Below are 14603 nucleotides of genomic sequence, written 5' to 3'. Positions count from 1 at the left end.
CATCATTCGTATATGATAGCGCTTAAAGATATGGTCAAAGATAGTGCCGTCAAAGAGAGATAGAGAACGTCAGGGAGTTTAGCCAGTGCAGACCGGCTGGAAAGCTTGGGCTCGGGCAAGCGCGTAATAGAAATAAAAAATGATAGAAAGAGTCGAAATGACCGTCCATGAGAAACGAAAGCTATATCGGATATATTTTCTCTTAGATGGCAATACACTGCCTGTGGTTAAATATTTTTTGTAACGCCATCAACTGCAACTATTTTAGCGATATAAATGTTGCAGATGTGCAAACCAACCTCAAGGCAATGGACTGAAAATGGCTGACACTGTAGAACGAGTGAGGTAGTTTATCAGTGACATCCAATAGATTGAACTTTCGAGGAGGTTCAAAGCACTCTCTTCCTCCATGGCACGCAGCAAATAATCTTCCTCCGTGAGCTAGGAGGACATGGTCGCGGCGATGCGCTCTCCCCTGACGCAATACCTCACGCGCTACTGGGACAGCTGGTGCTCTGTTTCGCCTGCTCTACTGCGTCGAGGCGCACTGGTGTCATAGCAAACATTGTGATGAACCCAAAAGTAAACACCCAGTAGAGCTATTGCGGTGACCTTTAGCGTTGATCTGCAAATCAACGTGGCAACACTGTAGCGCAAAGCGCGCGATCAAAAGAAATGACATGAGTCATCAACGCTTATGTGCTGCCATCTATATTATGAACGCTAAAGTCTGCCGACAAGGCAGCACCTCCACGAAAAGCATTGTTTAGCTGCGGCGCGCATTATTCATCCTACACGCAGGAGTTAAATTTCTTTTGCAAGAAACACAACGACGCACTCTCTTTTCGGGGTCCCCTTGGTTCTGCCGTTGAAAGCAATGTATGTTTTAATGCGTTATATGCGCATTGAAGTTTAAGGTTTATTCAAAATATATACATTTGTTATATACATTCGTTTTGCATTGTGATTGAACAATCAGAGGTCCCAAAGTAAGAACTGTCAGGGGGACCTCCTAACAAAAATTAAACAGAGGATTAGTTCATTGGTCAGCAAACAGTGGCGAAATTGCAGCAAAATATAGAAAAAAGTGTGCGAAAAAAAAGAGTAGGGCAATACAAGTAATAATGACAATTTGGTTGAAACAAAGAAATCAAAAAGAAAACAATAAAGTCACAAATCGTTTAACAATTCAATTTTAAGACGTTTACAAAATGAGTGCATTGTGCATGATTTCAAGTCAAAAGGTAGCTTGTTCCACAGAGTTACACATGAAAATCTTGTCGTCATTCGACCATAGTTTGTACGTATTTTAGGTAAAAGTAGATTACGGTTAGTTGAAAACCTTGTGTTGTTAGTATTTACAAGATTGACATCAGAAAAGCTAGAAATGTATAATTCATGATTTAAAACACGAAACATGATTATAAGAATTTTGTGGCTAACAAGTTTACGCAGAGGCAAAATATTCAGACTGCGAAAAATGGGGGCTGATGGCGATAAAAATGGGTTGAAAGTGATAAGTCTTAAAGCTTGCTTTTGTAAGCGTTCAAGATGACCTATATGCGACCAATACGTATTTCCTCATGATGATAGGCAGTACGACAGATGGCTGTGAATAAATGCGTAATGTAAGGAAAGAAGGATTTCGGTTGAAAAGTAACGCCGTGTTTTGATAATCACATGAATACCGAAAGACACTTTTTGAGTTAAGGACTGAGCATGCTCACTGAATTTCAAATGTTTATCTAATATTACACCAAGAAATTTTGTGGAAGCAGATGTATGAATGAAGTGTCCATCAAGTGTCACCGCTAATGAAGAGATGTTCGGCAATAACTGTGGGGAATGAAGCACCATAAAATTAGTCTTCGATGGATTGATACGTAATGCGTTCGATTAACACCATGAGTGAACGTTGTCTAAGTCGATGTTTAGTGAATGTTGTAGTATTAGTGGGTCCTTATGTGCGGTAAAAATTGTAGTGTCATCAGCATAGAGAAGAGCATTAGTGTGTTTCAAACGAAGTGGTAAATAATTTATAAATAACAAAAACAGGAGGGGTCCCAGGATCGATCCCTGGGGAACGCCAACGTTAGAAAATTTTGGAGATGAGAATGAATCATTTATTTGAACAACTTGCGTCCGGTTAGTAAGATAGCTTTTAATCAGCTGTAAGGGGGGTCCAGATATGCCGTAACAGTCAAGTTTATGAAAGAGAATGTTGTGATTAATTGTATCAAAGGCCTTAGTAAAATCAATGAACACAGCTCCAAAAAGTAGGCCTTCATCAATTGCCAATTTAACTCTGTCAGTGAAAGTAATTAGTGCAACCTCAGTTGAAAAACCTGGACAGAAGCCAAATTGGTCATCAGATAATATGTCAAATTTGGATAAGTGTTTCATTAAGCAGATGTAGGTTAGTTTTCAATTACTTTACCAAAGAAAGGTAAAATGCAAATGGGGCGATAGTTGTTAGAGCATTCGCGATCACCTTTCTTAAAAATCGGGATAATTTTACCTGCTTTCAGGCTATGAGGAAACACAGCAGCTGAGAGAAGCTTATTGATTAAATAGGCTAAGATTGGTGAAAGCTCATTTGATACAAGTTTAATTTTGGAAGCGCAAATTTCATCGAGACCTGGGCCAGTATTCTTTGATGATAGGATAATATCGTTAACTTCATCTGATGCCGTGGGGTACAAAAAGAAAGATTGAGGAGTACGTGGAAGACTTGGCAGTGTGAGTTCCGATTGAGTGGTTTTATTAGTATCTACAGGGGCACTGAAATGTGAACTGAAAACTTCAGCGATGGAACCAGAATCCGTGTATCTGTTTTCGTTAAGAGTTATGGCAGCTGGGTGTGTTTTGGACTCATTGTTGTTAAGAAATTCTTTAATTACTTGCCACTTCTGCCTGGCGTTGCCACAATTATTTCTAATCTTATTTTGATAGTATTCCCGTTTAGCGTGCCTCAGAGCAGCTCCCAGAATATTGGAATAAATTTTTAGCCGACACTTTAGGGAATGATTAAACGGTTCTGCCTTGACTTTCCTGCGAAGATTATCTTTCTTCATTATAGAATTCATTAGTGCCTTAGTGATCCAAGGATTCCTAGGCGTGCGAAACCATTGCTTAACCGTGATTTCATAAGAAGACTGACTGATGCATTCTCTTATCTTAGTTGAAAAAGATTCGAATGCAGTTTCGGGGTTATTTTCGTGATATAGTTCGCTCCAATTAGTGTTTCGAATGGTGTCCAAAATTTTTTTTGAATCAAAAGTAGTGCGCACGTTATTTCTAATACGGTGGAACTCTTTAGACGCGAAACACAAAACTATCGGGTAATGATCCGTAATAGCATAGTCCAACACTCCTGCTGTAATATCATCGGTAGGCAGACTGACCAAGATGTGATCGATGAATGTATTGGAATCGTATCTAGTTGGAGTACGTATTACTGACGAAAAGTCGCAACCAAGACAACAGCGTACATATTCAGAGCAGGATTGGCTGTGTTGATCAGCAATGTTAATGTTTATGTCACCACAGATAACTACATTCTTGTTCTCTTCAATTAACTTGTTTAACATTACTTCAAATTCTGCGCAAAATTCTGCATATGATGAAGAGGGTGATCGGTAAAGTGATAGAATGACGGTGTTACGGTTAGTCATTGGCAGATGATATGGTCAATTTCAATGCATACGGATTCACAAAGTGGTGTGCTTAATGACACGTCAAGTCGCCGCCGATAAGGTACAGTAGAATCAACAAGAACAGCTGAACCGCCACCACGACTATCCTCACGATGACAATATTCCGATATGTAGCCAGGGATTCCGTACAAGGCGCCGTCATGTGAGGTCAACCAAGTTTCTGATAAACAAATGAATGAAAACGTGTGATCGATGACTGAAAAGAAAGCACAAACGTCATCGCAGTGTTTGCGAAGGCTCCGGATGTTAAAATGAATTAAAGAGAATGTAGACGCATTGTCCTTGAGAAGTGCTTTAGTGCGTTCGAATGAAAATATGGACGAATCCATTCTGTAGAGCGACGGAAGTGGTAAACAGGTGCGTATACGATGACAAGTTATTTAAATACGGCAAGATCACCCACGCCAGAGATGCGGTGCACTCTACTATCTTCCGATTTCCTGGCCTTGATAATGCAATTATCTGTCCAGAGAAATTTCCATCCCTTAGCTTTTTTCAGCTCAAGGGCCTATGCGAAAAGTCGCTTATTCTCTGGCGTCAGATGGTCATTGACGTAGATGGGGGCAACTGAATTCCCAGAAAGCCCAATAGCTCTTGTGTTTAGTCTTGCCTTTCTTGCTTTTACCGCGAAGTCTGTTTTTTTTACCGTGAGCAGAACCGCGCAATAATATGTGTGCCCTGCTTTCCCGGTACACGGTGCGCTATGTCTATATCACTGGGAGCAATTGCGCAGCCAACTTTCTCGCCAATGGCCTGCACGACCGCGAGGCAGCTCTCACCTTCTCCCTCTTCGGGATACCTTTTATTTCGACGTTGTTCGCCCGTGAATATTGCTCAACGTCAGCAAGCCACCGCGAGAATAGCCTGCAGTCATCTTTCACTGATTTGTTTTCGTCCCTCAACGCCTTGTTTTCTTTTGCGAGAGCTTCATTTATGGTTTTGACTGATTCATAAAGTGCATTGAACGTCTGAAGGCTGTCTCGCATGGCCGCAACCTCAGAACGGAGAGCGTCTATCTCCTTTGCCAATTCAGCATTTGTAGGCATAGTGACAAGATGCAATCGCAACACACAATGGCAGCAGCGGCAGTGGCTACGACAGAGCACAAGAAGAAAAAGAAAGGATTGGCAAAGCACCAACCTGTACAGAGTTCAAGGCGATAATTAGAAGCAGTCACGCCGCCACAACGACTGCTGCCGAATGATCGGGGCCGTCCAGAGGTGGGTCCTTATGAAGGCTCTCCTCCCCGCTAGGTGGCGGAAATGCAGACTCCGCAGGCGCAGAAATGCAGCCCAAGCCAGCTCAGCAAGTCAGCCACGAGAGGGAAGCAGCCAGGCTTGACACGTGTACCACCTGATACACGCTGACAGCAGACGACGATCAGCCGGAGGTGACAGTGTCAGTAGATCTGTACAGAGTTCAAGGTGATAATTAGAAGCAGTCACGCCCCCACAACCACTGCTGCCGAATGATCGGGGCCGTCCAGAGGTGGGTCCTTATGAAGGCTCTCCTCCCCGCTAGGTGGCGGAAATGCAGACTCCGCAGGCGCAGAAATGCAGCCCAAGCCAGTTCAGCAAGTCAGCCACGAGAGGAAAGCAGCCAGGCTTGACACGTGTACCACCTGATACACGCTGACAGCAGACGATGATCAGCCGGAGGTGACAGTGTCAGTAGATCTGTACAGAGTTCAAGGCGATAATTAGAAGCAGTCACGCCGCCACAACCACTGCTGCCGAATGATCGGGGCCGTCCAGAGGTGGGTCCTTATGAAGGCTCTCCTCCCCGCTAGGTGGCGGAAATGCAGACTCCGCAGGCGCAGAAATGCAGCCCAAGCCAGCTCAGCAAGTCAGCCACGAGAGGGAAGCAGCCAGGCTTGACACGTGTGCCACCTGATACACGCGGACAGCAGACGACGATCAGCCGGAGGTGACAGTGTCTGTAGATCTGTACAGAGTTCAAGGCGATAATTAGAAGCAGTCACGCCCCCACAACCACTGCTGCCGAATGATCGGGGCCGTCCAGAGGTGGGTCCTTATGAAGGCTCTCCTCCCCGCTCGGTGGCGGAAATGCAGACTCCGCAGGCGCAGAAATGCAGCCCAAGCCAGCTCAGCAAGTCAGCCACGAGAGGGAAGCAGCCAGGCTTGACACGTGTACCACCTGATACACGCTGACAGCAGACGATGATCAGCCGGAGGTGACAGTGTCAGTAGATCTGTACAGAGTTCAAGGCGATAATTAGAAGCAGTCACGCCGCCACAATCACTGCTGCCGAATGATCGGGGCCGTCCAGAGGTGGGTCCTTATGAAGGCTCTCCTCCCCGCTAGGTGGCGGAAATGCAGACTCCGCAGGCGCAGAAATGCAGCCCAAGCCAGCTCAGCAAGTCAGCCACGAGAGGGAAGCAGCCAGGCTTGACACGTGTGCCACCTGATACACGCTGACAGCAGACGACGATCAGCCGGAGGTGACAGTGTCTGTAGATCTGTACAGAGTTCAAGGCGATAATTAGAAGCAGTCACGCCCCCACAACCACTGCTGCCGAATGATCGGGGCCGTCCAGAGGTGGGTCCTTATGAAGGATCTCCTCCCCGCTAGGTGGCGGAAATGCAGACTCCGCAGGTGCAGAAATGCAGCCCAAGCCAGCTCAGCAAGTCAGCCACGAGAGGGAAGCAGCCAGGCTTGACACGTGTACCACCTGATACACGCTGACAGCAGACGATGATCAGCCGGAAGTGACAGTGTCAGTAGATCTGTACAGAGTTCAAGGCGATAATTAGAAGCAGTCACGCCGCCACAACCACTGCTGCCGAATGATCGGGGCCGTCCAGAGGTGGGTCCTTATGAAGGCTCTTCTCCCCGCTAGGTGGCGGAAATGCAGACTCCGCAGGCGCAGAAATGCAGCCCAAGCCAGCTCAGCAAGTCAGCCACGAGAGGGAAGCAGCCAGGCTTGACACGTGTACCACCTGATACACGCTGACAGCAGACGATGATCAGCCGGAGGTGACAGTGTCAGTAGATCTGTACAGAGTTCAAGGCGATAATTAGAAGCAGTCACGCCGCCACAACCACTGCTGCCGAATTATCGGGGCCGTCCAGAGGTGGGTCCTTATGAAGGCTCTCCTCCCCGCTAGGTGGCGGAAATGCAGACTCCGCGGGCGCAGAAATGCAGCCCAAGCCAGCTCAGCAAGTCAGCCACGAGAGGGAAGCAGCCAGGCTTGACACGTGTACCACCTGACACACGCTGTCAGCAGACGACGATCAGCCGGAGGTGACAGTGTCAGTAGATCTGTACAGAGTTCAAGGCGATAATTAGAAGCAGTCACGCCGCCACAACCACTGCTGCCGAATGATCGGGACCGTCCAGAGGTGGGTCCTTATGAAGGCTCTCCTCCCCGCTAGGTGGCGGAAATGCAGACTCCGCAGGCGCAGAAATGCAGCCCAAGCCAGCTCAGCAAGTCAGCCACGAGAGGGAAGCAGCCAGGCTTGACACGTGTACCACCTGATACACGCTGACAGCAGACGACGATAAGCCGGAGGTGACAGTGTCAGTAGATCTGTACAGAGTTCAAGGCGATAATTAGAAGCAGTCACGCCGCCACAACCACTGCTGCCGAATGATCGGGGCCGTCCAGAGGTGGGTCCTTATGAAGGCTCTCCTCCTCGCTAGGTGGCGGAAATGCAGACTCCGCAGGCGCAGAAATGCAGCCCAAGCCAGCTCAGCAAGTCAGCCACGAGAGGGAAGCAGCCAGGCTTGACACGTGTACCACCTGATACACGCTGACAGCAGACGATGATCAGCCGGAGGTGACAGTGTCAGTAGATCTGTACAGAGTTCAAGGCGATAATTAGAAGCAGTCACGCCGCCACAACCACTGCTGCCGAATGATCGGGGCCGTCCAGAGGTGGGTCCTTATGAAGGCTCTCCTCCCCGCTAGGTGGCGGAAATGCAGACTCCGCAGGCGCAGAAATGCAGCCCAAGCCAGCTCAGCAAGTCAGCCACGAGAGGGAAGCAGCCAGGCTTGACACGTGTACCACCAGATACACGCGGACAGCAGACGACGATCAGCCGGAGGTGACAGTGTCTGTAGATCTGTACAGAGTTCAAGGCGATAATTAGAAGCAGTCACGCCCCCACAACCACTGCTGCCGAATGATCGGGGCCGTCCAGAGGTGGGTCCTTATGAAGGCTCTCCTCCCCGCTAGGTGGCGGAAATGCAGACTCCGCAGGCGCAGAAATGCAGCCCAAGCCAGCTCAGCAAGTCAGCCACGAGAGGGAAGCAGCCAGGCTTGACACGTGTACCACCTGATACACGCTGACAGCAGACGATGATCAGCCGGAGGTGACAGTGTCAGTAGATCTGTACAGAGTTCAAGGCGATAATTAGAAGCAGTCACGCCGCCACAATCACTGCTGCCGAATGATTGGGGCCGTCCAGAGGTGGGTCCTTATGAAGGCTCTCCTCCCCGCTAGGTGGCGGAAATGCAGACTCCGCAGGCGCAGAAATGCAGCCCAAGCCAGCTCAGCAAGTCAGCCACGAGAGGGAAGCAGCCAGGCTTGACACGTGTGCCACCTGATACACGCTGACAGCAGACGACGATCAGCCGGAGGTGACAGTGTCTGTAGATCTGTACAGAGTTCAAGGCGATAATTAGAAGCAGTCACGCCCCCACAACCACTGCTGCCGAATGATCGGGGCCGTCCAGAGGTGGGTCCTTATGAAGGATCTCCTCCCCGCTAGGTGGCGGAAATGCAGACTCCGCAGGTGCAGAAATGCAGCCCAAGCCAGCTCAGCAAGTCAGCCACGAGAGGGAAGCAGCCAGGCTTGACACGTGTACCACCTGATACACGCTGACAGCAGACGATGATCAGCCGGAAGTGACAGTGTCAGTAGATCTGTACAGAGTTCAAGGCGGTAATTAGAAGCAGTCACGCCGCCACAACCACTGCTGCCGAATGATCGGGGCCGTCCAGAGGTGGGTCCTTATGAAGGCTCTTCTCCCCGCTAGGTGGCGGAAATGCAGACTCCGCAGGCGCAGAAATGCAGCCCAAGCCAGCTCAGCAAGTCAGCCACGAGAGGGAAGCAGCCAGGCTTGACACGTGTACCACCTGATACACGCTGACAGCAGACGATGATCAGCCGGAGGTGACAGTGTCAGTAGATCTGTACAGAGTTCAAGGCGATAATTAGAAGCAGTCACGCCGCCACAACCACTGCTGCCGAATTATCGGGGCCGTCCAGAGGTGGGTCCTTATGAAGGCTCTCCTCCCCGCTAGGTGGCGGAAATGCAGACTCCGCGGGCGCAGAAATGCAGCCCAAGCCAGCTCAGCAAGTCAGCCACGAGAGGGAAGCAGCCAGGCTTGACACGTGTACCACCTGACACACGCTGACAGCAGACGACGATCAGCCGGAGGTGACAGTGTCAGTAGATCTGTACAGAGTTCAAGGCGATAATTAGAAGCAGTCATGCTGCCACAACCACTGCTGCCGAACGATCGGGACCGTCCAGAGGTGGGTCCTTATGAAGGCTCTCCTCCCCGCTAGGTGGCGGAAATGCAGACTCCGCAGGCGCAGAAATGCAGCCCAAGCCAGCTCAGCAAGTCAGCCACGAGAGGGAAGCAGCCAGGCTTGACACGTGTACCACCTGATACACGCTGACAGCAGACGACGATCAGCCGGCGGTGACAGTGTGAGAAGATCTGTACAGAGTTCAAGGCGATAATTAGAAGCAGTCACGCCGCCACAACCACTGCTGCCGAATGATCGGGGCCGTCCAGAGGTGGGTCCTTATGAAGGCTCTCCTCCTCGCTAGGTGGCGGAAATGCAGACTCCGCAGGCGCAGAAATGCAGCCCAAGCCAGCTCAGCAAGTCAGCCACGAGAGGAAAGCAGCCAGGCTTGGCACGTGTACCACCTGATACACGCTGACAGCAGACGACGATCAGCCGGAGGTGACAGTGTCAGTAGATCTGTACAGAGTTCAAGGCGATAATTAGAAGCAGTCACGCCGCCACAACCACTGCTGCCGTCATGGGGATTCACAAGTACACGGGAGAGACGGAATTCTATATGACAATATTTACAGGCTGCTGCTACCACAGAATGGCTGACAGCATCTCACGCGGCATGTCCCGTCTTCTTCCTCTTCGTGTAGCACAGCGGTGTTTTAATGGCAGGCTCATACGCAATGCCTCGTAACATCACCCCAGGCGGACTGAGCGCCATCTCGGCGCCTTCTAAAATCAGTCAGCGCTGCTGGTGTAGTAGGGTTTTAGCCGCAACACATGGAGAACATCAGCAATAGATGGCGATGGTGGAGTGGGGTGATGAGGCAATCAACGTCGTTCAGCACGAGCGTGTGAGGTACAGCAATATTTCGGGTCAACAGTATACGTAAACTAGTGGAGATACTATGTAGTCACCGTCTGGAACTTCTGATGCCGTCGTCAAAGCTACACACGTCCCGGCTTGCGGTGACAACCGAACATAATCGACAGAGCTTAAGCGGTGTGATGGTAAAGCTGGAACATCAGCGAGTTGAGGAAGCTCAAGTTGAAGGACACCCGTTGCACAGTCAATGAGAGCGGCATGGCCGACAAGAAATCGAGTCCGAGAATGACGTTGTTAGGGCATTGCTCGATAACAGTAAACAAATCAGATATATGGTGACCGGCGATGGCGACGCGATCTGTGCGCAATCCGATGACTGCGGGGCTTCTTCCATCAGTGACGCAAATAATACCAGTAGCGACAGGTGTAAGTACTTTCTTGAGGCGGCGATGAAGCTGATTTTTCATTACGGAGATTTTTGCCCCAGTATCGACGAGTGCGGCAACAGTTAAGCCGTCAACGCCAACGTCGATCAAGTTTCGTCGTGTCAGCAATACGAGGAGAGGATTTGAGGTGGCGTCACCTCTAAGAGCTGCATCCCTTAGTTTCCCTGTCGGAGATTCAGCGGCGATGTCGGACGTCGTCGTAGGGGTGAAGACGACGACGGACGACGCGCTGGCGGCGAACGTGACTGGTGACCTCGGGGCGACGGGAACGGCTGTGCGGCGTAGGGGTGGCATCGACGTTGTACGGCTCAAAAGGCTGTAAGCGGTGGTAGCTGTCACTGTTGTAAGGCTGGTATGGCTGAGTGGGCTGAAAACTGCGGTAGTTGTCGGTGCGGCTAACAGTGTCATCCCGGGTTAACGGTGACCCCCAACGGTTGTTGCGATGGCGCGCAACGTGACCGATGCGACGGTAGTGGAAACAAATCGGCCGATCATCTGCCGTGCGCCATTCAGACGGATTACGAGAGCGCGGATAGAACCGTTGTTCCGGGGGCGGCGATCTTGTGCGGGGCGGCGACCTACGGCGAAATTCAGTTGTCCGAGACTGAGCAACGGTGCAGACGGCGAAACCCAAGTTGCCGAGTTCCTCCCGCACAATGGACTGGACCAGGGAAACGGTCGGCACGGGAAAATCGCCGTGGCCACTGTTGGGGAGACCAGGAGTAATTGCTTCGATCTCCTGACGGACGATTCGTGTAAGTTCCGATGGCGGCGATGACTGCAGACGAGAGGCCTGTCCGTCTTCGCATGATGACGTCGGGGCGGTGTTCGGTAGCCCAGCGAGTGAACATGATACTTAGTAGCGCAAAACTCGAAATAAAAGACAACAGTGAAAGACGAGAGGAAAGGAAAGACGGAAGCGGTGGCCTCGCAATACACCGACCGAATTGACCTCGCAATACGCCGACTTTTGGCCTGCTCAAAACGCCGGCATTCTTTAGCAATTGCGTCGACGGTCGCACAATTTCGGCACAGTAATAGGTTGAACGCATCGTCTGCGATTCCCTTAAGCACGTGACCAACTTTGTCTGACTCCGTCATGTCCACTTTACGGCCAAGAGCCAAGACGTCCTGAATGTAGGATAAGCATGGTACAGTGGACGTCTGATCGCGGATAGATAGCTCTTTTGTTGCGGCTGCCTTTCGACAAATGGACTTCCCAAACAAAGCACTAAGTTTTGCTTTGAAAGTGTCCCAACTTCCAATCTGTGCCTCATGGTTATCGTACCACATGTTTGCCGTTCCTTTGAGATAAAACAGCACGTTCGCCGGCATCATCGTCGGGTCCCAACGATTGATCTCACTGATGCGTTCATAATTGGCAATTCAATCTTCGACGTCAACTTCATCCGTACCAACTTCACACTAACTTGTGTGCAGTAAAGCTAGCATTTGATACAGCGTAAACGTGTTTTCTTAATAATACTGACCTTTCTGACAGACATCGTTCGTGTATGCTTGCTTTATAAGTTCATTATACTGATTTTCATTTTTTTAACCCGTAATTTTTTGCAATTTTTTTATGTCCACTTTTTTGGCGTTCTTAAAGGGCTAGAGCTTGGTTTCGTCACTCATTTTGAGACATGGACCTGTGGTAACCTTTTTGGAAGCCATGTCAGTAGCTTGTAGTGCTGTGTAAACACATTATAAAAACTGATGCCACAAGTATATTTTGGTGTAAACGATGGCTTCGACGTTGTTCTTCGATTGTCCGGCATATATATTGTGCGAATTGCCTGAAATAATTTGTTGCAAAAATTATCGAAAATTACCGCTTGCAGTGGCACAGCGGCTATGTATTTCTGCTGCCCAACACAACGTTGTGGGTTAGATTCGCGGACACGCAGGCTGCATTTTGATGGGGGCGAAATGCGAAAGCGCTCGTGTGTTTTGATTTTGGCGCAAGTTAAATGAACTCAAGTGGTGAAAAGTAATCCGGAGTCCTAACCACGGAAATTTACATAGCTCCAGTGTTTAGTTGGAACGTTAGGCTCTATGAATAAATCAACGATCGAATAATATTGTCAAAGCAATCGAATACCTTATCTGGACAGCATAGGTCTACTGGGCATACTGTCAATACTTCCAAACAATACCGATGACTTTGTTAACGGTGTTGGATGATGGCGATACAAATTATTCTCGACAAGTTTTAGCAGACGGCACCACAAGGTGACCACGACGGCGACGGCAGCGAGATGTCGCAGCCCAAGCGCGCAAGTGGACGGCGAGCGAGCGCTTTTTTTTAACACGAAAGTGTTTTATGCCGGGGTCCACCAAGACTTCACTGACGTATTTCCACGTCATAGAACATAATACAAAGAAAGAAACCAGAAGAAAAAGTTCCACAAACATGCAAAATTTGGAAATCGAACCCACGACCTCTCGGTCCGCGACGATAGATCGCCGAGCGTTTAACCCATTGCGCCACAAACGCATTTGCAGAGAGCTACACAGACGCGCCTTATATATCTAAAGCCCAGACCACACGTACGCTTGCAAACGCGCGCAAGCTCGCGTCCGCGCGCCCACGCATGCGCAGATGGTGCGGCACGGCTCGTACGCGTCGAAATGCGGCGCGATCTCGGTGATCAGCTCCTCTCAGTTATCGCGCGCCTGGGCTGCCTCGCGTCGGAGCGCCTGGCTACGCAGCGACGGCGCGGTACATTCAACTCTCAGTTAAGAAGAATTATATCATGCAAGAAAGTGCTTCTTCTTCACTTTTTGTGCTGATATAACAGCTCCAAAAAGATAACAATTACGTTTAAAGATATCGAAGCATTTTGAAGCACTGCCAACAACGGAATACGAAGTGGCGTCTGCCAAGGTGTAAACAAGTGAGGCCAGTGAGCGCGCGCTGTCACGCGTATTTGTGGATGCAAACCGCCATTCCTCGCTAGGCGCGGCAACCGCAAGGTGCGTAGACGCGAGCTTACGCGCGTCCGCAAGCGTACGTGTGGTCTGGGCTTAACACTCCTCCGTGTACCCGCGCTCTTGCTTGGGGCGGTGCCGCCGCCTACGAGCAGAAAAGTACTGCATTATGACACTAACGCGCACCGACAGTGAACGCTTCGGTGGTCTCAGCACTACGACGCCTCGATGCCAGCATTCGAAGGGACGCTGGCATCGATGGATGGATGGATGGATGGATGAGGCTGAACCCTTTAAATCGGGCGGTGGCATACGCCACCTAGCCATCAAGGCATCAAGAAGCACTACCAACGCCACCTAGGTGGCGTTCACCGCACTCAGCACAGCGGAGCGTGGCCTCCGCAATTAGCTCTGAAAATGTTTCTGAAGTTGATCGCGGAGGCTGCAATTACGACGCGCTGTACGCGCTGATTTGACTCGGTGACGATTCAGTTACGTGCTTTGTCTTGCGCGTTGTATTAGTGTGTCAGTTACGTGCTTCGTCTTTCGCGTTGTGCTAGCGTGTGCAGCGTAGTGCAGCTTCCATATGCACGACGGTTGCTCATGGTCATCGACGTTGGTAGTCGTGATGGAGGAGACGTGCCACCAGGCATCAGCGTGGGTGCATCAACGCCTAAGGGCGCTTTAGCCACAAAACACCAATAGACATTATATATCAATGTGCAATAAACATTACACTACTTCTGTGAAGACACGTTTCACTTTCGTGTTCTATACCGATTCCTATACAAGAGGGATCAACCACATGTTTTTTTTTCTTTAGCGACTTATTTTTTGGCCCATCCAGAAAGTCGGCGGTAGGTAGGTAGATAGATGCCTGTCTCCTCTCGACATGCATTTCTTCAATAAGAAGTGTAGGCGCCTGACGGTGAGATCCAAATTCGTCGTCTGAGCACACCATCCCGATTTTATAATCTTTAGCACGCGGTCGCTGTTTTTTTTGTTCATTACCAGAGATCAAACACCGCCTGAGTTTTCCCATCCGCTGACGCATGAAGGACACAAAAGACAAGTGGTCAAATAGACATTTACTGAGTTTGTCTATGTTTTTACATTCTTTCTTGCACATTTAACACTCACGCCAGCCTAGTGATCCCCTGACGGAAAACCGGGTGGATAGATAGA

The 14603-nt window shown here is 49.7% G+C and overlaps 2 protein-coding genes across 4 annotated transcripts in view; one reads left to right on the top strand and one right to left on the bottom strand.

Moving 5' to 3' along the window:
- The window catches only part of LOC119445782 (monocarboxylate transporter 12), a 93019-nt gene that overhangs the window by 43362 nt on the left and 35054 nt on the right, over positions 1-14603 (top strand). The gene's annotated exons all lie outside the window — the stretch shown is intronic.
- LOC125943984 (uncharacterized) lies at positions 7799-12786 on the bottom strand. Of its 3 annotated transcripts, none has more exons than XM_049663621.1 (2): positions 9626-12786; positions 7799-8017 (listed from the first exon to the last, which is right to left on the bottom strand). In XM_049663621.1, exon 1 carries the CDS (start codon positions 11823-11825, stop codon positions 10902-10904), a length of 924 nt encoding a protein of 307 aa, XP_049519578.1. In that variant the 5' UTR covers positions 11826-12786; the 3' UTR covers positions 7799-8017; positions 9626-10901. The 3 variants fall into 3 exon arrangements, with proteins under 3 accessions (XP_049519578.1, XP_049519580.1, XP_049519579.1); XM_049663623.1 differs by lacking the exon at positions 7799-8017 and adding an exon at positions 8711-8821; XM_049663622.1 differs by lacking the exon at positions 7799-8017 and adding an exon at positions 9246-9357.

Source organism: Dermacentor silvarum, chromosome 3, assembly GCF_013339745.2.
Source record: "Dermacentor silvarum isolate Dsil-2018 chromosome 3, BIME_Dsil_1.4, whole genome shotgun sequence".
NCBI lineage: Eukaryota > Metazoa > Arthropoda > Arachnida > Ixodida > Ixodidae > Dermacentor > Dermacentor silvarum.
The sequence above is the reverse complement of the archived record's forward strand: the minus strand, read 5'-3'. Positions and strand labels throughout refer to the sequence as shown.